At 44.8% G+C, this 27,075-nt stretch overlaps 1 protein-coding gene across 2 annotated transcripts in view; it reads left to right on the top strand.

The window, feature by feature from the left end:
- Nolo (ADAMTS-like no long nerve cord) overlaps positions 1 to 27,075 on the top strand; it is a 305,721-nt gene that overhangs the window by 241,751 nt on the left and 36,895 nt on the right. For both annotated transcript variants that reach the window (XM_076321407.1, XM_076321406.1), the window contains exons 5-7: positions 13,609 to 13,935; positions 25,873 to 26,014; positions 26,791 to 26,923. In XM_076321407.1, coding sequence (XP_076177522.1) covers positions 13,609 to 13,935; positions 25,873 to 26,014; positions 26,791 to 26,923 — 602 coding nt within the window. The remainder of the gene's footprint in view (positions 1 to 13,608; positions 13,936 to 25,872; positions 26,015 to 26,790; positions 26,924 to 27,075) is intronic.

The following is a 27,075-nucleotide window of genomic DNA, read 5'->3' as shown; positions in this document are numbered from 1 at the left end:
GCAAACTTATTGTTTAATGAAACAGTGAACGGGCGAGGTTTCACCAGCAACGAAACCGTTGAATTTAATACATCGACCCCCATAAAAGAGCATCTACCTGAATAACGAAACAATCGTTATTTATAAAACACTGCTACGATGATGCAGTAGCCTTTCATTCCTTTGGCGAGACTCGTGCGCGATATTATAATTTCGACAGCATCGCGATACGTGGTAAATATATTCGCGTATATAGCGTGTTATTAGTCGCGAAACTTAGATATTTATTGCAAAAGAATTACCGATTCAAGAAACTTTTCGTATCCTGAAAATTACAAAAATTACAAAATATTAAAATCCAATGCCCGAGAGATAACAGTGAATTTTCTACGCGTACCGCGGCTAAGATTGGAAACTACTCCGATCCATGAAAACGGTAAATTACGAAATACCAAATCATTTTTCGCGCTTAACGAACGGTGAAAGTGAGCCGTATCGATTCGATCGTGGAAATGTCGTAGTCTCTCTAATCGAAGCTGGTTTTATTTCGTCGACGGTGGGGATCAGTCTTTTCTCGAAGTTCATTCCTGTTCCAGTCGAGTAGCTTTAATAGCGAGGAGAGGGTTTGCACGTCCCGATCTTCAATCCACGGCAATAAGTGTCGTTTTCGGATATTGGCCGCGACACAGGAAACTTTTCGATACGTAACAACCGAAACGTGAAAGGTCGAGCGATCCGGATCCGAGATCGACGATAACGAAATTGCGTTTCTACGTAATTGCATAAACTTGGCCGTTTTCTTTCCGTGTGTCTCGTAGGTTCGTTCGGTGAAATAATTTCTGTCCCGCTCGTTCCGCGCGATAATATCGACTGCCGTTTTCGTTCCACAATGAGCCGATCCGTGCGATAACCGTCGGGAAAAATATCGCGGAACCAGTGAAACGGGTTCCTGTCTTCCCTGGAAAACTTTATTAACAACATTTTACTTTTGTAACGACCCCGTGGCCGTTTCGTTCGGAAACCAGTCGAACGATTCTGGAAGTTTTTCGATTTTCCCTCCCCAGACCTCCGCTGCATCGTTTTAACGTACAAGTTTCGAACCACTTGGAGAACATCGGTGCATCGGTGCACCTTTTGATTTTTAAATTATTTTAAAACACGAAACCGTTCAAACTCCGAATAAATATTCCCGGTTGAGGAATATACTTTCCTCGCTGTTACCAATACACGGTTTAACGTACGGTGACTGTATCGTTCCACGGAATTTACAAATCTACTACTTCAAATATAGTTACTATCTCGAAAGTAGCTCGCTTCATTTTTCAGAACTCCCCGAATATTATTTCCCCGATATTAATAGTAAACCCTGGATCTAGCTCGTTTCCTGAAATTCTTACAATTAGACGAGATCTATTTATATTGCGCGAAAGATGAGCTCCGAGACGGTGGAAAATTCCAACGTTTAATATTCGTTCGGAAAATTGACGCGGGTCTGGGAATAAAAATTCGGTGGAGATTGGGACCGATGGCGGGAAAAACGATCGGATACGGGTACGTAATCGAAGGTGACTCGCGTATTCACCGGAGAAAAACATTTCGAGGGTCGACGTGTTTGCAGTCACATCCTATCCTAAGAAGAAGGGTGGTCGTGTAAACTGCACGGAAGCAGAGTCGTCGTGAAATTCCACGAGAGCGAAAACTCTCGTGGACGGACACGTTTCCATCCGTTTGGGCGAACGGCAGCCCTCAGGGTCCATTTGACTGCATTGACGATTCGCACGGTGTAGTTTGTCGGGGTGAGCCAACCGGGAGAAACTTTCGACGAGTAATCCGTTACGAAAGTTATCGGGTGTAACGTGCACGGAATTTCCGTAAATACGGATAATCGAGAAACGTGCCAGCTTCCTCTGTTTCCCTTTCTTCCCCCGTAACCCCGTACTCCCCCCTGATGGATTCCACTTCGCGGACTATCGATCGACGACCAGGATCTCCGCCACGAAATTGTTCTTGCAGCGTTTCTCGAAGCTCCAACGTTCGGTGTTTTCCAAGCCCCGTATCGAAAGAACGTAATTAAGAGAACGATCGAAAATTACCAACTCGAGGTCTCCTGTCTCTTTGTAATCGGTGTTCAGACACAAAACGATCGAGGAAAAAAAACCGAGTTGTCCGAAGTTTTATCGTTGGAATCGAGGACACATGGTGTTTCTTGAGGGGTGAAATAAGGAAATTAAGAAATAGGAGAATATTAAAATTGTACACATCGAGCTGTGTCGATATTTCTGGTTACCTTTCTATTTATTTTCCGAGCGATACCGAAAGACCGGCTTCGGTTAAAATGTCGCTTTACAAAATGGGTCGCCTTTATCGTCGGAATCGAGAGCCGAGTGTTCCTTACAGGAAATGATAAGAATGAGAAATAGGATAACGTCAAAATCAATCTCGTCGTCGAAGTCTTCCCTTTTCGTGACTTTGTATTTATTTTCCATGTACAAAGTGATTCCGAGAAGCTGGGTCGTCTAAAGTGTCTCACCGGAAAGGGGATCGGCTTTTATTGTCGGAATCGAGGGCATCGTGTTCCTCGCGGGAAATGATGGAATTAAGAAAACCGGGAAATATAAAAATTTCCGCGCAATCTTCTCGTTGAACCGCGTCGAAATTTTACATGGCTTTGTATTTATTTTCCGCGTATAAAGTGACTCTGAAAAGCCGTCGTCTGAAATGTTCACCGCCACAAAGGAGGTTCGCCTTTATTGTCGAAATCGGGGCCATCGTGTTCCTTACGGAAAATGATGAATAACAACACGGGAACTCTTGTCTCTTTAAAATATTTTCGCGTACACCCCACCGTGCCCTAACAACGCGTTTATTTACGACTCCGGAGGAAGCTGATGTTTCTTCGTTTCGAACGAAACGCGATCTCTCGTCGATAGAAGAGAAACCACTCCCCGAAAAATCAGCCCCTTGTCGAAACGCTCGGCAAGAAGAAGAAGAAGCGTCTTCTCTGCCGGCGAAAATCATAATTAAAAGGAATAATCAGGGGTTGCGGGCCGAAACGCGTGTTCGTTTTTTCTCCTCCGCTCTTTCAAGGGAGGTCCGTTTCAAAGTATCAGTTTCCAAGCCACGACGAAAGAGGGTACGGGGCCGCAATTGCGGCGTAAATTACCCGTGGAGCGTCGGCTTCAAAGCGCGGAAACGCGAGTATCACGAGAGAGAAAGAGAGAGAGAGAGAAAGAGAGAGAAGCGTCGTCCGGAGAGCCGTACGCCGACCGACAAGAGAAAAGAATACGTTTCACCTTCGACGATGTCAAAGTCGCAACGAGAGAGACCGAGAGAAAGAGAGAGAAAGAGAGAGAGCACGCTCGTGAATAGCCTGGCTCGTTGAGGCGCGGCGAAAATAAAGAGGGAGACGCTTCGAGGACGCGCCCGTCGTCCCGTGTCCCCATTGGTCCACTCCCCGAGCTACCCCCACCCCGGGCCGTAACGCGAACGAGAATCGGACGGTATCTCTCGAGATGATGGAAACGGGCCCGGCGGAAGGTCATTTTCGCCATCCGGCGAGCAAGTGACGTCTCTTCGTGCCGAGAGACGTGTATAAAGGAAAACACACGGTCGCGGTGGCCTTATTCCTGCGATAACACCCGCCCGTTCCTTTTTCACGGACGAGGACCCGATCCCCCGGTGACGGTGAAACGGTGAGAAACGAGGGGGTGGAAAGGGGCGAAAGAGGCGGGGGGACCCACCGCCACGAACCGGGGAAACGGATACAAGGTGGTTGGTGCTCCCGGTGCTGGGAAATGCTCGCGAAAATAACGTTTTTGAAACCGCGGCCGGGACAAGTGGCTCGAGCAATCCTGTTACCTCGTCGGGATGATTCGGGAAATTTGCGGAAATACGGTTTCCTTCGGAGCTGGCCTTCCCTCGAATCCCGCGCTGCGCAACGGGCTCGCGAAGCAGCTACAAGGAGAAGGAATTTCGAGGTTGATTTCACGAGGACCGAGCTCCGCCGCGGGCTGAGAAATTTCGACAGATGTATTTCGAGGCGAGATCGCTGAAGAACTTTTTTCCACGAATTCTCGACCGGTTGGGACGCGGAACGAACGTCGAGGAACGCGGATTTGCACGTGGAAGGAGAAGACAAGAGGACTATGGTAATTGTTTCGTTGGGAACGGTATCGACGCGTTAGAATCGTTACGCGGGAATAAGTTGCAATGTCTCGAGGGAAGAAATTTCGTTTGGAACGTTTCCCTTCGTCGCGGGGAAGCGAGTGAAAATTCGGAGTTAAAAATTTAATTCGTGAAAAGTGCACATCGCGCCGATGAGAAGAACGATGCCGTCCGAAGACGATCCCACATGGGTTGAACTTTTTCATCTATGAATTTTTCGCGTCTCCGCCTGGATGGGAGCTTGTCCCAGTTTCTGGAACCACCCTGTACACAGGGTGTCTGTTTCGCGTACGGTGGAACACCTCGCGAAGAATCAAAGCTATCGAGACGATTCTGTTCCCCAGAAAATTCTTTCGGGAGAATCATCGTGTAAATGATTCTCTCCTTTGGGTGGAAATTACATCGATGAGAATATTTCTCCGATCTTTCGGCAAATCGATTCAAGAACCGCACAAATGATCCGATGCGTTCGGACGACGAACACATTTCACGCGTTTCGAAGTACCCTCTGCCACACCAAAGAATCTCGATCCACTCGAGGGGTAGTTCGTGGAAGCTCGACGATGGATAGATAACGTTGCTCCAATCGGGACGAACAAGCGGCACTGGTCAATGGCTTTTTCCACGACGACGACGACAACCGTGTCACTGGGAAGATATAATCCATTGTTTCCGGGTAAAGGGGGGCCCGGTAGTACCGCAACCGTCTGAAACGTCTGGCGAATGGCCGCCGGGTATCCCAGGAAACGATGGATGTAGAAACGTTCTCCGGTAATGAGTAGTTGAGATTCCTTGTTAAAGGAGCGTCTGAACTCCGCGCTGCGGTTTTCGCGGTTCCTAAACCGGTTTCGGCGTTTCGCATAGTTTCTTCCCCCGTTTCTGTCATCAACCCCCACCGAATCCACGCCGTCGAAACCAGACTAGCATTCGTTTGACCCCCGATGAGAGATTGTCCACGATATATCGTGCATCGTCACGCGAGTTGCTTCCACGGAGCAGAACTTTCGCGAACGAACGATTTCGAGAGGGTGGAATTAAAAATTGAACGCTACGTGAAAACACCCCTTCGTCTACTACCGCTACCGCGCGGAGAGGGGAACAATGAAACGAACACCGAAGAGGAAAACGTTCTCGTTTTTCACCAGGTGAGACCGGATCCGATTTAACGCTGGATCTCCGCACGGAACGAGCGTGGAACTTCTTTTGTTAACCCGGGTATCCGTCATCCATTTCGAGTCTCAGGGTCGCAGGTATTTTTCACCGGCTGACTTGAAAAAGGGTTCCATCGGTGTCGTTATTTTAAGAGAGGACCTCTTAACCTTTTCGGTTAAGATACCGGGACACTTGTACCGGGGTTTTTTTTACGTTACGCAGAGTGTCTTGGGATTGAATGGGTAACCCGGTGCTGGAAGATTGCGAGTGGAAATGAGAAAAAAAAATGCACCGTGGATGGGTAGTCCAGTAAATAATTAAAAGATTGTAACGGATGTGTTACACCGTGACCAACCTTCCTCTTGATAAGTTACAGCGCGAGAGTAAATCGTCATTTTTGTTTGTTTTCTTTCGGAGAATGTCTTCTCTAAATTTCACATTTCTCTTGTTTTAATCTTTTTTTATTATTTGTTTATTTCCTCTTGGTAAGTTACAGCGTGAGAATAAATCGTGATTTTCTCTTTTTTCCTTTTAGAGAATGTCTTCTCTAAACTTTACAATCCTCTTATTTTAATCTTTTTTTATTATCTGTTGATCTCGAGTCGACCAATGGAGACCATTGGAGAATTTTCGAGATCGATGCGAATCTCGTCGCGGTAAATATGAAATTTTCTTTTCACATCGACGAAGAATAATAAAACGACTCTTCTCTCGATTTTTCTCCCGGTTTTCACGCGAACTTGGCTCGTGAAATTCCGTGTCCCGCGGTCGCGTCTGTATTTAATAATTATTACGACTGGAATGGTAATAGTATGTTAACACGGAGTAAAAGCGGTTTGAATCCCATTGTCGTAATTGTGATGTAATCCCGGGAGATTAAGAATTTAAAGCTCCTCGCGTCTCGGGCCGCGGTGAAATAGCAGGGGGTGTGTCTGCGTAAACGTAGGCAAAGCGAACGACCGGAAGGAGGAGACTGTCACCCTCTTTCAGTCTGTGAAAACTACTTTCACCGACGCGAGCTAAATAACAACGCCCTCGGAGAGGAAATTCTTTGAAATAACAGCTGAAAGATAGCGGGTGGGTATAGCGAGTTTGTATCTAGGAAACGTAGCTCGAGTAACGCTCGTGTACCGCGTTTAATCCCTGAATATTCTCTGTCCCCTCGTTCGCGCATGAAAATATCTTCTTCGTGAAAGTCGAGACTCTGAACATTCTTTTCATCCCTTCGAGAATCTCAATCCCGAACGAGAATCGAGCACGGTTTATTCCTTGCACGAAACTGTAATTCATCGTTCTGAACAACAACCAGCGAACAAAATTCAACGTACCCCTATTTCGTAGTAAATTAAAATTATCGAATATCTACGCGATATTAGATTTCGATTATAACCCAATTGGCAATAATTTTGGAACGATACGTGGGACATAACGCGTAAAATGAATCAGAAAACGTGACGTTAAATATCCAAAGGACTCGACAATTTAATAACAGATTAAACGATGTAGAAACTATTTCTCTTTGGACGTAGTTCTTCCAAGGATAAATAAATGAATACACTTGTAAATCGTTAAGAACTATATTTGTACATTTTTCCGTTCGATTACACTTGCAAAGAATGAGTCCCAAATAATTCGGGCCGGGTTGCAAATATTTTTCTCATTCTACGTGATGGTGAAGGATAGAGAGAGAACGGTGAACCAGGTAACGAATAAACATTGTCCGGGAGTGGGGGGAACAATGTCGAAATTTTCACTCGGTCCAATGGCTCTCGAGGTCGCAGTCGGTTCCACGCTTACCAACAACACGGTTCGCGACAGGCGGTATCGACGATACTTTCGACGGGTGCGTCTCGCTTCTGTATCGATTGGCTCAGTAACAGGTGTCTCGTAAGTAGCCTTTTGCATTCCAAGTGCGAGAAATAATGCATCGTTGGGTAATTCGACGCCACTGTCCCGCGAATATAGTGTACAAGGGAACAGATATAGAGAGGGAACAAACGAAGGGTAGCTTTTCCTTTTTCTCCTTGTACTGCTCCTCCTTATACACCTACTTATACTCATCCACTTTATCGTCCTCCATTTTCTCTTCTATCTTGCGAAAAAGGTATAGCTCGAACATCGAAAATGGAAAAACAGAGGAGAGATGTAAAAATGAGAGACACGAGGATTTCTTCCACCTCTTCTTTATACTCCTCCTTTGTATCGTCCTCCTCTTTATTGTCCTCCACTTTCCCTTTCATCCTACGAAAAAGGTATAGCTCGAACATCGAAAATGGAAAAACAGGGGAGAGATGTAAAAATGAGAGACACGAGGATTTCTTCCACTTCTTCTTTATATTCTTTCTCCTCTTTCACCCCGTAAAAAAAGGTATGAACTGCAAGGGAGGACAGAGGAGAGAACAGATGCAAAGAGGAGAGAAACGAAGATTTCTTTCCTCTCCTCGTTATAAGTACCTTCTTCTTCGTCATCCTCTTCTTCTTTATCATCGGTCCACGCTGATCCCGGGTCGGTGTAAATGAAGATTAACCGTTTATGAAAAAAAGAACTAGATCGCTGCTTCGTCACGCCATGAAATACAAAATCAGGATCAAAATAAATGTTACACCATCGATATCGTAAACACGACGTATCGACGCCGAGACGAAACGCGTTACGAGAAATGTATCTTTAATTCTCGTACGAACGAACGTGTCCCTGGAAATCCACACGAGTCTCGGCCGGTGGCGTTTAATTTAGAGATATAAATTTTTCGTTGTACTCTCGCCGGTATTTGAAATTATTAACACCGGGAATTACGTAGACTACTTTCCGATTCTAACTTTAACCTTTCCTTCTGACTTTAATTTAAAAATATAAATTCATTGGGATTCCTTTCGCTCGAGTATTTGAAATTATTAACCTTGCGAGACTACGTACGTCCTTTCCGGTTCTTAAGAGCAATAAAGTTTTACTTTTGAAACCAGAAAGAGGCGTGGATTATTTCCCGGTTAATCGCTTTAATTCTGAGGCAGAAATCGCGTCGGTTAGGTAGCAATTATGCAATGAGAAACGGAATCTGTTGCAATTTGAATTTTTGTTTTCCTCGCAAACTTTTACACGATTTTTCACAGCTTTGAACATCACGGTGTCCGCAAGGAGACCCGCTCGAATCGAATTCGTTGAAATCGAAGTTGTTCGTAACGTTCCATATTATATTCCACGATTTGTTTTTGTATTTTTGTTCCAAGTTTCCCGAGGAGGTATTTACACCGGTTTTCAGTCACGTTACGAACGAACGAACAAACAAACAAACAAACAGGCGTGGTAGGTACCGCGTTGTTCCAGCGCGAGTGGTTAAGTTACAATCGAGCGTCGAGCTTGACGTTAATTTGCAGTTTGCCTTGAAATTGCAACCGCGAGAAAAGAAACCGTGCCGTTGTGTAATCGCGACAGAAACACATGGCTGCCGATCCGACTAAATTACAGCCGGCGCACCGCGTTAATTAATTACCATTGGCACCGTTGCTAATCAGCTTCGTTAGAACACGGAAAGTGACACGAAACCTCGATGGCCCCGTTGTTGAAAATCGACCGACTCTGTCAACACCGAAACTCGCGCGAGTTTCACGGTTCTGGTCGCGAGGTCGTCGCTCGTTGCTCCGGTTTTCCTCCGAGTGTATGTTTTTCCTCGAGTTTGATAATTACTGGAAACAGAGAAGCAACAACGAGCGCGTCGTACGTTTTCTACGTTCTATCCGTGTTTATAAATATTCTCGATAGACAGACGACGATATAAGACGAATCGAGTTTCCAGGTGAAGGTTGTTTACTCGTTCGGCGGACAGTGTCGTCTCGAAGGTGTTTACGTCGACGATGAATTACGATCCAGTTCGGAGAATTTAAGAGTGGCGAGGATCGTCGAGGGTATCAGTCGAGGCAATAATGTACGCAGTACTTTACGGTTAAGTACACCGAATATCGTTTCAGACGGTAGTATTTACAAGTGTGGAGTATATTAGTTTCGTAGAATATTTACAATGATCGTGAATATTAAAAGTAATAATTAGGGATAGTACAGATTGTCGAGGGAATGTTTGTACGATCGACCAAGGCGTTAAGTACGTCAGGTATTTTGTTAACAAGGTATATCGTATATCGTTTGAGACTGTTGTATTTACAAGTGTCGGTATATTAGTTTCGTAGAATATTTACAATGATCGTGAATTTTAAAAGTAATAATTAGGGATAGTACAGATTGTCGAGGAAATGTTTGTACGATCGACCAAGGCGTTAAGTACGTTAGGTATTTTGTTAACAAGGTATATCGTATATCGTTTGAGACTGTTGTATTTACAAGTGTCGGTATATTAGTTTCGTAGGATATTTACAATGATCGTGAATATTAAAAGTAATAATTAGGGATAGTACAGATTGTCGAGGGAATGTTTGTACAATCGACCAAGGCGTTAAGTATGTTAGAAGTATTTTGTTAACAAGGTATATCGGATATCATTCCAGACCGTAGTATTTACATGTGTCGAGTATATTAGTTTCGTAGGATATTTACAATGATCGTGAATTTTAAAAGTAATAATTAGCTATAGTACAGATTGTCGAGGGAATGTTTGTACCGTCTACCAAAGCGGTAGTGTACGTATCTTTTTAACAAAGTACATCGAATATCGTTGCAGACCGTAGTATTTACAAGTGTGGCTTATAAGAATTCAGTATCGATACTGAAGAACAAAGAAGCTACAATTATTCTCTTGGCTAACGATCGTGGAGATGGTTGAAATCGTGCTTGGAGACAAGTACCTTCTTAGCGTATTCCGTGCGGGGAATTCAAAGAGGTTCGCCGCGAATTAGTATTTACATAGATCGGGAAAGTTTTAATTTCGTCTATGGATCGAAGTTTCCCCGAGCACGAATCGCAACACGGCCATTCCTCGAATCTGAAACTTCTCACCCCGTTAGGATCTATCGGTGGATAATTTGATTGTGTCTCGAGAGGATTCGATACCCCGTAATGGGATTAAAACTGCAGACTCGCGATTCATCCGATCCGTGAACACGACCAATGATTTCGCCTTGATTTCGTTAATTCGAGACACGGTCTGCTCGTGTCTCGTGGAAAATTCATTTTAATAACAAAGTCACCGTTCCACGTTGGTCTTAATACCCGCTCGTACTCCAACAATTTATTAGATCACGTCAACAGAGAGGACCGGGGCCTGGGAAATAATCTTTGAACTAATCGCTCGAAATTGATGCCATAACGGGTGGAGAATCTTTCCCTTCGATCGATACGAGCCAGTCAACGTGAAAGAATTCGAAAAAAACGAGCCAAGAAAAGTGTGAAATTAATCGAGACAATTTATAATTCGTTGGAGAGATAAACAAGGGTCGAAGGGTAGTTAAAAATAAAGAATTCAACGGTAGAAACGGGTAATTGAATCTGGAATAAAATTAAAGACGACAAAGTTTAATTAAGTTCTCTTCTCGAACAACTCTCAAGGTCAACGCGAGTCGGATAATCTTCGAAGAATTTTCCGAATCGACCTACTTTCCGCAAAATTAATGTTCCAAGCTACATAGTTAACCGAATCCTCTTCAATTCCTTTCGTATTCACCGGTTCCGTTCGCGTTCGAACGAGTGGAAAATGAACGAAACGATCGATTATCGTCCACTTTGGTCAATTTACATTCTAGGACGTTCACTCGATGAGAGAACGAGGTAAACTCGGAACGCCGGCAAAAACGTACAATCGATATGCCCTCGGGTCATATCTGATCTGATTACGAAGCCGTTAATTACATCGATAATTAGCGGCCATCGGTTCGGTTCGGTTTGTTGACTGGCTCGCCTCGGTGAACTATGGATGATCGAATATCTGGAACCGTAAACGGGGATCACCTATCGATTTAATCCGGCTTCTTTACTCTCCGTATTCTTCCGATCGTGAGTCACGATCATGTGAATTCAATTTTTTTTCTTTTCTTTTCCTCGAGCGATTCCACCTTCTAAATTTTCTTCGTTAATTTGAAACGATAAGGAAGCGAGTCGTTGAATCGTTAAAGCTGACCGTTGTTAAAATTTCCGATCGATTTCCAATCTATCGAGCCAATTCGTGGCGTAATGCGAGGAGAGAAGATCGTCGAGAAAAAAACGACAAGTTCCTGACATCGATGTATAAAATGCTCTCCGACCGAAATTATATAAAAGTAGCTTCGAACTGAAGAAATTGTAAACCGTGTGGATTCTGATTCGAGAAATTCCAGTTAACGATTATCCGCGACCGATTGCTATTGTTTCGTAGCCGCGATGATAAAAAAATCAGACACCGAAAATATGGGTAAACCGGTGCGTGATTTCGGAGTCGCGCGCGGTGGGGTTACAGGGAGTCGAATGTGGTAAAACCGGGAAAAACGGACGATTTTAACGTTAAATCGCGATCAGGAGTGGAATGTAAACGAAACGCAAATAAAACGGCGGGGTCTCCGTTAAAATGTAATTTCCCGAATTATTTCGATCGTGAAAGCAAGCCAATTCCGGGTGCCGGGCGCGCAAAAATATTGGAGAAATAATGAAGCCATCGGGTATAAAACAATGGGACTGCGCAGAATAGAATGTTTTCGAAACGCAACAGAGGCACGCGAATCGTGCAAGTAATTCAGCGGAAGCACGTATCGTTCCAATTAAATAATTTGTGTTGAAATTACAGGCGGCCCGCAAATTACACGGGGAAAAACAAAGTCCACCGAGCCGTTACGCCATCAGCGTTTTATCGTTTCATTGACTTAAACGGGACATTAATAAACGCGATTACCCGGCCGCGAGGCTAGAGTGGACATCTTAAAATATCGATAATGGTTCGACCTAATTGGTTAATGATCCGCCACGACGAAATCTTGCGCCTTTGCTTTCGGTCCTGTGAAAATCCGAGCGATTTCCAGAGTCGCTCGTCACGGTTCGTTTAACAGCTTACGGATAACTAAAACGGAAATAATGGTGGGATACTCGTTGTGCGTTACAACGTGCCGTTTCGACAAAATAATCCCCGTTATTGTTAAAACGATGTTTCATTATCGTAACGCGATATCGTGCTCGAATATCCTCGCTACGATTAATTAGAACCACCGGTAAAGATAAAGAAAGAACGGATCCGGTGAAACGATGGGTAACCGGTAGACTGGAAAAACGAAACAATTATAAACGGAGTTACGTGAAAAAACGCGATACCCTAAACGATGAATTAACAACCTGTTTATTATTGTTCGGTTCCCCGATTCCCGTACGCGTCCGTACTGTAATTTGTTCCACTGTTTTATCAAATTGATTGCAACAAAAATTACAGCCCATTCTATTCCCGAGTCGGTGCATTAAAAATCACGCGATGTTCGAATGAATTTTAATACGCGCTTACATCTAACAAACACGATTAAACACCGTACAAATTGTACAACTTGGATTACAAAGGAGACAAACGTCGCGATTAATTGTCAACGAAATCTGAACTCTGTATAAACGAAAAACTCGAACCACTCGGTTCATACTCGATACGTACAGTATTTCGTACATTATTACTCGATACATCATTATATAAAATTTAAAAAAAAATGGTACTTGGCGAAGGTTTCGAAAAACTCAATAGACTTGACACATCCATAGAATCTACCCTCATAGATACTCTCATTATCTACTCTATCGAGTAAAGTATAACACTCAGCGTCTTCATGAACGTACTATAAAACATAATAGAAATATAAAAAAAACATTTCTCAAATATTTCGAAAAACTCATCCGACAGACCTAATAGATAGAATCTACCCTCATAGATACTCCCATTATCTACTCTATCGAGTAAAGTATAACACTCAGCGTCTTCATGAACGTACTATAAAACATAATAGAAATATAAGAGAAACATTTCTCAAAGATTTCGAAAAACTCATCCGACAGACCTAATAGATCCATAGAATTTACCCTCGTGGACACTTTCATTGTCTACTCTATCGAGTAAAGTATAACACTCAAAGTCCTCATAGACGTACTATAAAACATAATAGAAATATAAGAGAAATATTTCTCAAAGATTTCGAAAAACTCATCCGACAGACCTAATAGATCCCTAGAATCAACCCTCGTAGATACTCTCACCATCCATACCACAAAATACAATCTATAACACTTAACGTCTCCGTGGACAAATTGCGGAGCACAACGAAGACACAATGAGAAACAAAAAAAAAATGTAGTCTCGCCAAATCCCAGTCATTCGATCGTGATGTCCGACCAGATCTTTCTCGAGACAATATCCTCTCCTTTGATTTCAGCCGTGCAAGAAACCGAGCGACTTCAGGGCGGAGCAATGCGCGGCGTACGACGACGTACCTTACAGCGGGCAGCTACTAAAATGGTATCCGCATTACGATCCGGCGAGACCGTGCGCTTTGATCTGCCGCGGTGAGCAATCCCTGGAGAACACTGGTAACCGACTCAGGCAGGAAACGTCCGCCGAAAAGACACTTCCGCGCGACGCCACCGAGGCATTGCAGCTCGACAGCGACGAGACCATCGTGGTCCAGCTCGCGGACAAAGTGGAGGACGGTACCAAATGTTACACCGATGGCACCGACGTCTGTATCGTCGGTGAGTGCATGGTGAGTAGTGTCTCTCTCCAGTCTTTAAATCCGATTACGGAAAATTAATTACGTAATAGAAGGTAGCCACGTAACGAAAGCAAACGCGGAGGGAGAAAAAAGTCTTACATTTAATTCCAGTTACCTTGTCGTTTAATGAGATATCGAGCTTCGTGAAGCTCGTTTAATTAATACATCGATTCGCGAGATTTACACGGGGTATTTCACCGCCTTGGCATTTTTTACACGCGATCTTGGAGAACGTACAGGGTGTTGCAGAAATGTAACGGTCGGTGACTGGATGTTTCGCGAGTGGAGACGAGAGAAAAGGTTGGAAGAGTCGTTTGGAGAGGTATGAAAGTACGATGAATGGATCTCGCGGTAGATCCTAACGTGGAAGTTAATTTGCGCGATACGTGAATGAATCGAGACGGTTGAATCGTGACCCATCGTTTTCTGTACGCCGAAATCTCGATCGAGAATAAACGGATTGATCGTTCGAGAGGATCGTGCTTTTAACAAGAGCGCCAAGGATTCAAGCGAGATAACGTATCCGGGTGAAAATGGTAAACTCGGTGGGCAACCAAGTACCCCGGAAATCCAATTTGTCTTTGCTTTGTAAAGAAACTGTTGGTTCTAATCGAAACGCCAAACTAGCGGGGGTTTCTCTCGTGAAAAATTCAGTCCGGTTAAAAATCCAATTTGTTAAGTGAACCGCCGTGCGGTGCTCGATTTGAGGGAAGTTGGCGCCAACGAGACCCGGAAACGTTCATCTCCCGGGAGGGAGCGTAATTTTTGCGCCGCGTCGGTATCGCTTCCGATGCGCCATATTTTCTGCTACGCGCGAAAGTTCGCGAGGTTTGGCAGGCCAAACCGGGGCTCCATCCAATCTTGCGCTTCACGCACACCGCCGCGGTTTCCGGTTCGCATTTAATCGAGCGTAGTGCATCGCAGACACCGTTACAAATTCAATTACTCAAATTAATTATAGAACCCGTAGACGAAGGATCGCAAAGTATACGTCGGAGTGTCGGTGGTTGCTTAGAGGGCAAACAAAAGGAGACGAGTGTGTTTGCGATACCAAGAACGTATTTATGGTGAGTCAACGGTGCGCAATTTGTGTTTTCCCGTTTCGTTGAAATATTTAGAGTTCCGTGGAGTTGCACACGCGTTACGAAGTTTCTACGTTTCGATGCTACGTTCCTTTCTTACATCTTGAATACAAATTACGTCCAAGGTTCGTAATAATTGAAATATAATACAAAGGTAAATCTTTCTATTATAATACGAGTAAAATATCGTATTAGAAGTTCTCTTTTCACGATATTATACTGAAAAGCAACGAACAACGAAACGAAGAATATTATTTCGAATCCTCTTCGATTTTTAACTTCTATTCGATAATTACAGAAAATCGTATCGAATAATCGAAGAAAGAGTAATACGTTCGTTAAATATTCGCCGTTTGTACTGTTCGATCCGACGATTCTAATTAAACGAAAATTGAGGTGTTTGCGATCTTGGATTTTTGTGTCTGGCGACAAGATGCAGAACGAATGCAAGCCTTTTCGATGACGTTACACGTTGAAATTCTCTCGCGTATCGATCCCTCTCGTCTCTCCGTTAAAGCTCGTCGCAATTTACTTTGACCGAATGAAACTTCGTTTCCCATTAATTGAAGCGCGCTGTAATCTTCGGATTGATTAACAATAATGGACAACCCCCTATGGTTGCGCTTATTATACTTGATTGAATTTGTTACGAACAAATTATAGCCCCGCATGCGCGTACGCGCGCGCTGCATAATTTCATAACGAGGAACTGCGCGCAAACAAAACGAAAACGGCGCCGTTTGTTACAGACACGGAATTGCGCAAACAAATGACGTCGACTTTTTAAGCTTCCGTGTTCGTTAACCGAAAATACCACCGCTCGTTCATTTTAGAAATTAAACAATCGATATCGAGAGAAAAGGGAGTAAGTATGAAAGGGTGAGGGAACAAGCGCGAGTTAAAAACATTTCGATGGAATAATTCCGCGATACAAATACTCGGTTCTCGTCTAAAATATTATTTACCAGGCTCGAAACATTACCGAACCCCTCGTTAACGATTTATAAAAATAATACAACAGCGTGCGTAATACGGTTCGTTTGTTTCGATCATTTTTATCGCGGCTGCTCGACAATGTAATCGTTAACGCTCACGAAAATTTCTCCATCGAATTCAATGGATTATCGAAGCAGCTGTCTAATATCGCAACCGCGTTGAACTAACCAACGTACAAACGATGAACCATTCGCACACGTTCGGATACTCGACTGTAAATTGGGCTCGTTGAAATTTTCATTGTGGAATTAATTTCAAAGATGACAATTAACGGTAATTGCGAAACAGTGTTGCATTCGAACGATAGGTGTTCCTGAAACGAAATCTTTCTCATCGGATACACACGGATCGAAAGGCCGATGCTACTCTAATTAGTGGTGGAGGTCGTTCACTGATCAGACGCGCGAAACTGCGCGTGACGTATCGGCCAATTTCAAAAACAACCGACTCAATTACCGGACCAATTTCGGGACGTTAATTTCGGAAACGCGACACCGAATCGCGACTCATAGAAAAAAAAAATATATATGTATATATATGTACCGATCGTCCCGAAACATTCGACGCGGAAAAATATTTTCGTCGACCCGAACCAGAGCCACGAATTTCGCATTCACGGTCGCGGGACACCGGTGAAATTGTTCAAGTTTTTCGTTTGCAAGTTTTATCGCGTCGTTAATACGCGATTAACGTATACAAAGAACCTCCGCGCGTGTAAATATCCGGCTCGGTTCTACTCGCGGACGGACTTTATTTCCTCACCCGAGTCGTGGGTGTCTGCCAAATTTATTGGCAGCCAACTCGCGAATTTCAAATATAAAAGAGGAGCGTAAATAGAAGTCTTGTCTCTCTCGTTAAATCGTACCTTTTTCCTTTTTTTTTTCTTTTTAACCTCTTCTCAAAGTCGATTCGAAACACCGAGTAAGGAAATTACAAACAAGATCCTAGGAAATACTTTTTGAGAAATGATCGTGATGAAAAATTAGATCGATCGCTCGAAACATTGGAATTTATCTCCGGTTCGGAATAGTGTTTTCCACGAGTCGTAGAAATCGCAAATCTTTCCCAAACTTGAACAAGTCTTCGGTAAAAATCCCCCGCGGAACATCGTCCGTTTCGAACACTCGTAACCCTGTCAATTTCTCCCTAAAATTGTCTCTGTAAATTATAAACGATAAAGAAGAATATAACAAGTACGAGTTTTTGATCGAGAGAGACTCCCTCCCAGTAAGTTCGAGATCCCTCCGGCTCAAGGTTACGGAAGGGCGGCCGAAGAATTAAGTCGCAATCGTTGCATCTCTTGTCGAAACTCGACCAAGGAGAAGAAAGTTGGGTTGGAAACTCGAGGGCCCGGAGATTTGCTCAGGTGGAGCACACACAGTGGCCCCTGCACTTGTCCCCCGAGCGGAGCTCGTCCAGAACTTATTTATAACTTTTGGTTTCCGCTACGATTGTACGCGGCCGCGTTTTTCCTCGGGTCAGAGAAAATGCGAGCTAACGAGGCGCGCGTCCGGTCGTCTTCCGCCAATATTTACCGTGGGTGCGTCGCGACGCCCGCACGTCTCGTCCATTAAGTTAATTCGATCTTACTTTGCACCACCGGCGACTCTGTGTACCGAGAAACAAGAAAGGAACTTGGAGAAGGGCTGCCACGTCGATTATACCCTTAAGTAGTCGCGACCAACGCGAACCGATTGTTCTGACAATGAACGTCAACCGACATTAGCTAGCCGTACACCTCTTCCTGGGATGGAAAACGAAAATTACATAACATTTTCGGATGAAAAAAACGCTGGTCAACGAAAGAATTTTTATCGTTCGATATCGAGTCCCGTGGACAACCGAAGAATCGTGTTCCTTTGATATACCGAGAGGCGAAATTACACGAAAATACAATAGATGTAACTATTATATCGGTTCCAAGAAACTATCTACCGTCAGCTACGCTCTCCTACCTTCGGTTCCACCTAACACGGTTCCACTCTGTAATCAATTACACTCTAGAATATCTCGTGTCCGATCTACCCTCCTCTATATTCGACCTTTTTCTTTTTCGAGAAGAAACTCTTGCTTGACTTCGTCGACCGTTTCGAACGAATCAAGCTGCCTGTCAAGATTCTGTGTCTACCCGATCCATTCGATCTAATTTCACGTACCTGGAACAAATTCTTTCCCTGCTCGGACCTCTCGATCGGTTCGAAGCTATTAAGCCGGAGAACCGATCCTGCGTCCGATCGTTCGATTCGATCTGGTTTCACCGCACTTGGAATTTTCTACGACGCAAAACCGTCACACTTCGAATCTCGCGACACCTGTATTTCCGTTTCGAACGATCCCTTAGGATCGGGACAGGCAAAAGTGCGTAACTCTTCGCGACGAATCGACTGGAAAATTATCTCACCTGAGACGACACTTTGAAATTCAAATTCTTCTTAGATTCAACCGATTGTTGAGTCGATTCGTCACGAAGAAGGACAAACGCGTTTCAAGGAGGAGACTGGACGAGCACGAACGATTCGTGGGTATGTTCGCGGGTCCGTCAAGAAATAATTAACGAGATTTTCATGGCGATGACAGTGACGGTGAAGTTGGAAGGACAATATCTAATCAGCAGACGAGTCCACGTAATTAAGCACTAACCGAGCTCCAACGAACGCAAACTGGTTTTGCATTATTAAAGCGACGGGGCGAGTTCTCCTTTCGCGTCGGACACGCTCGATAAGTGGGCAACGCTTTTGTGCTATCACGACTCGTTAGAGTTTGTCTTCCCCGTGAAATTCCTCCAATTGTTTCGTTCTGTGGCCTTTCCGCTTGTCCCCCTCTCTGGTTGGCGTGTAACGCGAATCGTTGTGTATCTCGACTCTCTCTCTCTCTATCTCTCTCGACGTGTTTCCTCTTACAAACGAGTGAAAAGTTATCGGTGGATTTCTACACACGGTTTGCTACTCTCGTGGTTAACGATTATTTAAAATCAGAATACACTTTCCAACACGCCACTCTGTAGAGAATGATAATTAAACTTTGTCCCGTACGACCGCCGCTCGACCTTAATTGTCGAGGTGTACGCAAAAAATTTGATTCGAGTTTACCAACGCACTCGATGGTGATAATCATTTTTAATATCAACACGGAGGAAATTTCACGGGTTACAGGTCGGGATGAATTAATATCCGACTGGCCAGAGGCGGTCAGCAACGCGGACGTAAGATAATAATCAACGTCGGTTCGAGCTGGAACACAGCCCTTGTGGCGTAAACAATGGCACATTAAATATGTAAATACGCGCGGACGATATCGTACCGAAATGGAATACAATGTCTCGGTTGTCGCAAGATGGAGTTCTAAACGCACTTTTCGGTGTATCTACGAAATTTCAAGGTTCGTGAAATCATCGTCAATCATCACCTATTCTAGATAGAACGTCCAAACAATTGGCCAACATTCTAGACGAATTATCGAAATAATTACCTTTGTTAATATTCTGTTAGATCTTTTGGAAAGTCATTTCGTTTTCCAAAACGGAGAATATATAATTTAGTAGAATGTTTATACATTCTAAAAAAAATCGTGTTTCATTTTCACCAAAAAAACAAAAAACGGAAACACTTTCCGAACGACCCAATGGATAAATATTTGTACCGTATAAATCTTCGCTGTTAACTAAAATCGAGGATAATCTCGATGTTCCGACGCGCAACCTCGCGAAGAAATCGCACTCGAGCAGCGGACAGAAGTATCGATTAGGTTTTCGCGAGTAAAACTTAAAAGAGAATTCGATCTCTCTAACCTGTCTCCTTTTCATCGAAAGGGTCTTTCGCTCGCTATTCCATTACCTTTCCAAGAGACTTCCGGAACTTGCGTCGTGTCTTCCGGAAGAACACGATTCGATCGTGAGCTGCATCTCGGATTCAACGTTCCACACCCACCTCTCCCCCCACTCGTCCCTCTTTTGAATATCTATTTTCACCGGGTCGTGTAACGTCTGCGTATATAACTTTCTTAAATATAATATCCATAACTCGCGAATAATCGTTGGTTGGAAGGAGTCCACGGAGAGCATCCAACGAAGAGAGAAAGAGAAAAAGAGAGATCGATGAAAGTAGCTTCTTATCTCTACCCCCTTATCACTCCCCTCTCTCTCTCCTATGTTCAGTTCCTTTCAGTTACTCGGCTCGTGATACAAAACTCTCGTAATATCCGTTTGCATTCGCGGAGCAGAAGGAGGGACTCGATACGGATAAAAAGTATGCAAGAAATTAGGGATACACGGGCTTCGACGGCTGTGTGCAATAAGTTTCCGTCGTTTCAGTGAAAACGGCCAGAATAAGGCGGACAAAGTGATCGGGGGGCTGGAGATGACGGGAGGGAGGAGGTCGAGGCAAAGCCCGCTTCGCAGCCGAGGAAATCCTGTTCTCCGGGAAACTATGTTAAAAGGCAGAAACGAGTGTAGAGAAAAGAAGGCCGATGGGGGGTGGCTCGGGTGATGGGCGAGAGGGGGTGTACCGTGGAAGGGTGTATTGAACGTAATGGGCTAACTCCAACGGGCGGTAAGGGCTGCGGAAGGTGTACCGACTGTCGAATGGAACCTTGAAAGCCGGTTTGAATAATTGAACGCCAGTCAAATTTACGTAACGAAATAGCTGAGGGACGAAAAGTCGCGGAGATCGTCGATTTGCTTCCAACCGGGATCTTGTTATCTAACAGGTGAATGGGAAGACTCGTTGGAAAGGGAAGAGAGGTTTAATAAATAGAAAAGAGAATTTATTTTTATAGCTTTTTTCGTTCGCTCGTTCGTTCGTTCGTTCGTTCGTTCGTGGCCCTCGAGTACAAGTGAATACTCGACGCGGAGAGCTTTACTATTATATCGGGAGAATACCCGAGGAAGAAATTATAAATCGGATTGTTCAAGGTCTGGGTTAAGTCTGGGTTAGGTTCAACATCTCGCAAAGTAACGTCGATTCTCTCTATCGAAAATCTTGAATTTTCGAATCGTGAAATCATCGAGAAGATTCACCGGTATCGTTCGGAGTACAGTTCTCTGTGGTGACTCGACGACCCGTTTATACTCGAATTGATACCTACGGATCGATACCATAGATTCTGTAAAGTACACCGAGAGACCGATTAGGTTAAACGTACCAATTTACCAACCAACGTTCCTCCTTCTCCTCGCTGGGTTCTCGAAAGTAACGATTGTTAACGATAACTCCGGTGTCGCGGGAAGGTGTGCGATATAATCCTCGTTTCTTTCGAAAACGAGACGCTGCACCCCGTTTCCAGAGTTAATTTGCTCGCGAATATCCTCTCGCGAGCGGTTCCCTCGTTTGGAAACTATCGACGGTTGTTGTATACGTTCGTCGTTCGCGCGTATAAGCCGCCGTACGTCTTGGTGAAGGCATTTAACGGATGCAAAGGTATTATTTGTACGGATCGAGACAGGGACAGTGAGGATCGCGGAACCGTAGGATCGACGCAGTTAAGTTCCGCGATATTTCATTTTGCACGCCCGACCGGCTTCCCCTTTTCTCTCGGCTTGTTTACCTAGAGAAATAACCGGTTGCTTCGATGGTCCTATCCTTCAATTACGGCTCTCTCTCCGCTGCAGGTTTCCACTTCTCGGGCAAAGTAAACCTAATCCTGAGCGCCCGTATTGTGTGTCTCTTCCCGTTCTGTTTGCGAGCGTGCGCGAGCGAGTACGCGCGCGCGCCCGCCCGCTCGCTCGCTTGTGGACACAGGAGGCGCGCGTATGTGCGGGCTGTCCCTTTCAACGTTTGCGATCCCGACAGGATCTAAAAACCCGTCGAGCCCGTCGAGATTCTCGGCTACCAGGAAATCTCTATGAATTTTTTACCAGCCCGAAATGGGATTTCGAGAGATAAGAGCGATTTTTCGACGGTTAAGAGCGGTCGACTTCCAACCGTTTTCCAGCACTTGAGAAACACGTGTGCTCTCTCTTCTTCTTATTCTTCTTTTTCTTCCTCTACTTCTTCCTTTGCTTCTTCTTCTTCTTCTTCTTCTTCTTCTTCGACGTGTAAACGATAATCGCTTCCGATAGATTCGAATCACCGAAGGCATCGATTGTTTCTTAATCGAGGAACGTGGAATCTTCGATTTCGAGAACCGTGCGATGAAATTTCGTACGAATTTTCGAACGATTTCTATCGCGAAAATTTCTACCCGTATTGTAAGTTCGCTCGAGCATGGAATGGAGGAAGAGATATGCATTTTTAATCGTCCTCGATGTTCGCGGGTGTACCTCGTCGGGGGATATGTGACGTTTCAGGTGTTCAATATTAATGTCGCGATAAGTGTGCCAATTATCGACGATCGTTTTATTCCTTTTTCTTTTCTTTTTTTCTCGGGAGGGGGGGGCCAATCGTCGCTTTTCAACGTCGATGAAAAATTCTAGGTATCTTCGAACCGTGTTACAGCCCGAGAAGATTGATTTTTATCGTTTTTGTAAAACAATCCTTCGTCGGAGCTGTTTCGAAATAACGATATCGGGGGATTGTTTTTTGTTTCGAGAACGAGGTTAAAGAGTCGAGCCGTGAAATAAAAAAAAAAACACAAAAAAATGGGGAGGGAAAAAAAGGAGCGAAGGGAAAACGGCGAGCGTTGTTTCGACGCGTTACTAAAATCGTATATCCCAGATTTAAAACTCCATTCGAACTGGTGGCGCCTGCACTCGAAGCCAGCTCTCCCACACGGTTGCAACGGTTGCACCGTTGCACCGGTGCGTGCAACGAAGAAAAAGCCCGCGTGTAAAATTAATTCTCAATTCGTCCTTTCGAACCCGCGGTCGTTCCGTTCGATTTCTCGAAACTCGTGCTTTTTTTCCACACCTCGTCCCTCCCCTTGTAACACTCTCCCCTCTTCACGCGGAATTATTATGCCGTTCGGTGGTTCCGTTAAATCGTAGCACAGGTGAACAAACTCCGGACTTTAAACCCCCTTTGTACGTTTTCTTTCCTTCTTATTTTCTTTTTTCCCTCCTTTCTGTTTCTTTTTTTTCTTTTTTCTTTCTTTTCTTTTCTTTTCCTTCTTCGATCGGGAAGCACGATTCGTCGAAGTTACTTTCCACGTAAATTCCGCAGACAGCGCGCGTTTCCAGCTGTCGAAGAATTTTCACCGAAGTATAAACGTAGTTTCTAAACGCTGACGAAGAACCGAACGTGTTCTCGATCTAAAGAACGCGATGCGGGGACGCGCCTCCTCTGGCAAAGCGAGACAGGAGATTGACAGAATTTTTCAAAATATTCCCCCGCGCAAAGGCGCAAAATTGAATATTAACCGTTCCCCGGTCCGTCTAGCAAAGTACCGTTCCGTGGATGTAAAATTTTCAACGATCCACGCGCGAAACACGTCTGTCGTAAACATCGTCCTAATGTACGCGCGTTAAGAAGGTGTACGCTTACGGTGACGTTGGGAATAAGTCGTTTCTCTGGTATTTCCTTCGAATATTTTCATTTGTTGTCTCCTCGGTGTGTTTGCTAGTCTTTTAGAAGAAGTGGAGTTCTCTAGGAGCAAAATTTACGCGGGATAAAAATTCGTATGAATATCGATCGGTGGAAGAGATCTACGATTAACATTATTTGCAATAAATGTGAAAATTAACCCTCGAACGACATCTGGAGGTCTTCGGTGATACTAGAATCCCCACTTTAGATCCTGAAGGATTGAAAACATCAATATTACCTTCTCATCCCCTAATTCGTGAACTAATTATTTCGTTCGAAGTAAACCGACATTTCCTGTTATCTATTCCTAAAAAATTCAAAATATACGTTCACAATATTTAGAGATTACTCCCCTATCGCGAAATATTTCTGTAACAAATGATAAATGTCACGTATTTCCCACTATCTCTGCGTGTACCTTTTTTTTGGAGTAAAGTTGCATTATTGACCCCGTAGCGTCAATTGTCCACGTAAATGCGATCCGGTATAACTTTACCAAACGATGTTAGGACGAGCGGAACGATGAGCGCAAAGATTTATCCGAATAGACGTCGCTCAACGAAATCTCGGATTATCTACGTACGGCAGTCGATCGTTCCAAGGATCTCGTTAGGCTCTCCTGCCCCCCTCCTCCCCGTCTCCCATCTATATCCTATCTCCTGAGCCCCCCTCGCCCGGAACCTTTGCCACCAGTTTGGTTCACTCTTCTCGCCCGGATAAGGGATGAATAATGTACTCCCCGACCTCGGAGCAAACCTCCATGCAGCCTGAATGACAAATCAGTTCACCGTCCGAGCCAGGTCACGAATCGACGTCAGCTTCTCCTTCTGCCTTTTCCCTTCTTTCCAACGAGGCTTCTGAATTTGTACCGTGCAACGTCGAACCGTACCAGCCCGCATCCGGATTCCACGCCAGCTAGGTCGAGTGGTTCGCCATTTTTTTTTCCCTCGTTTCGTTGATTAATCTTTAACGCTTTGACGCTTTTGGTACTCGAGCTACGTCCTGGGAGCACTTGCTCGTTTTTCCCGCGGTTTTCACCGTATGCGTACAACGACACACGCGTACGTAATTTTTCGTATTTTTCTTTTTTTTTTCATTTTCTTTTTGTCGAGAAGAGAAAAACATCAAGAGTAGCAGGTTGGTTCTCGTAAAGGGGCGTTGAAAGTCTTGTTCGAGTTTATCGTTACAGAAATTTTATTTTATTCTTACGGACGATTCTTTCTTGCGAATAGAAGCCATCCAGGTTGAGTGCTTGCTCTTTCTTTTTTTTTCTTTTCGTTCCTTTCGTTGATCAATCTTTAAAGCTTTGACGCTCCAGCTACTCGAGTCCTGCAAGCATTTCCCCGTTCCTTCCGAAATGTCTACGAGACGCGGGTACAATTTCTCGGTTTTCTCTTTTCGAGAGGAAAAAAAACATATCGAGTTCGTTACGCACTTGATCACACCGGGGCGTACCGATGTACATCCGGTCTCGGTGTATCGTAAGAAGAAATTTTATCTTTTTACAAGGGACGCGACAATCCTCTTTCTTGCAACTACAATCCTCTGGAGCTCCGTTGTTTCATCCGTTCGGTCTTCATCGCGACTCGTTCGAGTCACGGTCCGCTCGTATTACCGTTGAGGGACACGGTGGAAAGAGTTGTGGCGGCGCTACCCACACTTGCCACCAGAGGGAAACTCACCACCAACCGTTTCCCGCAAGTTCCCGTACCTGCTCCGATCGGTATATATACGATCCCTTACCGATCTTCCAATGTCCCGGCGTATAAGGCAGGGCCTGCTAGGATGCCTTACTGACGAATCCACCAACAGGCCCCGGATGAAACGCTCTCCCCGCTCCTATTCCTTTCTCATACATTTTCAAATATAGAGCCGCCAAAGAGTTGAAAACACTTTATTAAATGGAACAACGAAACTCGAAATTTCTTCCTGTACCCGGCCCTAAGTCACGATACGCTCGATTCTGAATATCGAACGATCTCACGAGCTCACCCTCGCGAATTCACCGACACGCTACAACACGTATCCCCGCGAGACTCGGTCCTAACCTCCAAAAATCGAGGTACGGTCGTGAAAAATCATTTTTCCCCACGGTTGAAAATAAACCACGGCCGCGTTCGCCCTTCGAGGAGCGAAGTAACGCTTTCGCGGGCGACATTGAAGAATTCGACGAGGACAATAAAACCCCGCTGGTAAAATAGGGGCGGTGTATTTCTATAGGTCAATTTTTCTTTGCTAATTCAGCGCGGCGTGAGTAATAGCGAGCGTACGGTGAAAGAGCCATTTGTACCCGACGGACGAGGGGGGGCGAGGCGAGGCGGGGCGGTCGGTGGCCGCGGTGCGGTAGAGATGGAAACGTATTATTAATCGAGCGCGCGGGGTTTCTGTTTCAGAAGGTCGGCTGCGACTTACGAGTCGGGAGCAACAAGAACACGGACGCGTGCGGCGTGTGCGGTGGAAACGGATCGAGCTGCCAATCGCGGTACTCGTGGAGTTTGGAATCGATATCCGCTTGCTCGAAATCATGCGGCGGAGGTTAGTAGCGGTTACCAAGTTCATTTGCTCGAAACGCCACGGTTCTCAAAGAGAGAGAGAGAGAGAGAGAGAGAGAGAGAGAGAGAGAGAGAGAGAGAGAGAGAGAGAGAGAGAGAGAGAGAGAGAGAGAATGAGCGAGCTTGCGCGGGCGATGCCAGTCCATTTACATCGGCACTGGGAGCAATGAATTCTAATGAACTTTGAGCCCCGCGAATCGTTAAACGTTCCCTCGGCCCTTGGCCCGAAATTAATAACGACTACTTAAACCGGTCGGTTTCCACCTATCCGGGGTGTTGCGTTTCGAGTCGAGATTGCTTTGCTCCTTGGGACCGAACGCCACCGAAACTACCGTTTCCGTTCTCTATTTGTTCCGCGGAGAAAATAGCGGAAAATTGGGTGGTTACGAACCGCTACCCTACCCTTCTTACAGTGGGTGATTTCGAAATGTACCTCTTTGGAAGCATACGCGACGAGCCGCGAGAATGAAAAAATACGGGTGTTCGAATTTTTGGAATACGCGAGAAATCGGTCCAAATCTTTGAACGATTTAGGAAATATTTCTTCGAATATTTTCTATCGTACGGAAAATCTTTGCCGATAGAGTAATCGGTGTACGTTCGATACAGTTGTGGTTAAATTTTCAAAAGTATTAAAGAATTTCCACCGTGGCGAAAATTTGATCTATTGGACGCGTAAGGTGCGAAGAATTTTCGTTTGAAATTTGTTTGAAAGTTTTCTTCGGTACCGCGAGGTGAACAATGTACTCTTTCCACCAGGCTTCAAATTGGCAATGGCGGTGTGCAAGAGCACCGAACCGGACGAGAGCGTGGTGGGCGACAGCTATTGCGATCCGGACAGCAGACCGGAGAAGACCCGGATGCCGTGCAACACGCACCCCTGCACTGCAAAGTGAGTACTTTCTGACATAGAGAACTCTCCGCCGGGTCTGCGTGCACATTATCCGCGTCAAAGAACGTTAAACTATTCGCGCTCGCGGCGCGGATTTTCCCATCGAACTCGAACGGACAGCTCGTACACGTTCGGATAAACTCGATTTTCGA

Source organism: Ptiloglossa arizonensis, chromosome 10 (genome assembly GCF_051014685.1).
Source record: "Ptiloglossa arizonensis isolate GNS036 chromosome 10, iyPtiAriz1_principal, whole genome shotgun sequence".
Taxonomy (NCBI): domain Eukaryota; kingdom Metazoa; phylum Arthropoda; class Insecta; order Hymenoptera; family Colletidae; genus Ptiloglossa; species Ptiloglossa arizonensis.
Note: the sequence above shows the minus strand (reverse complement) of the source record. Positions and strands in the feature narration are given on the sequence as shown.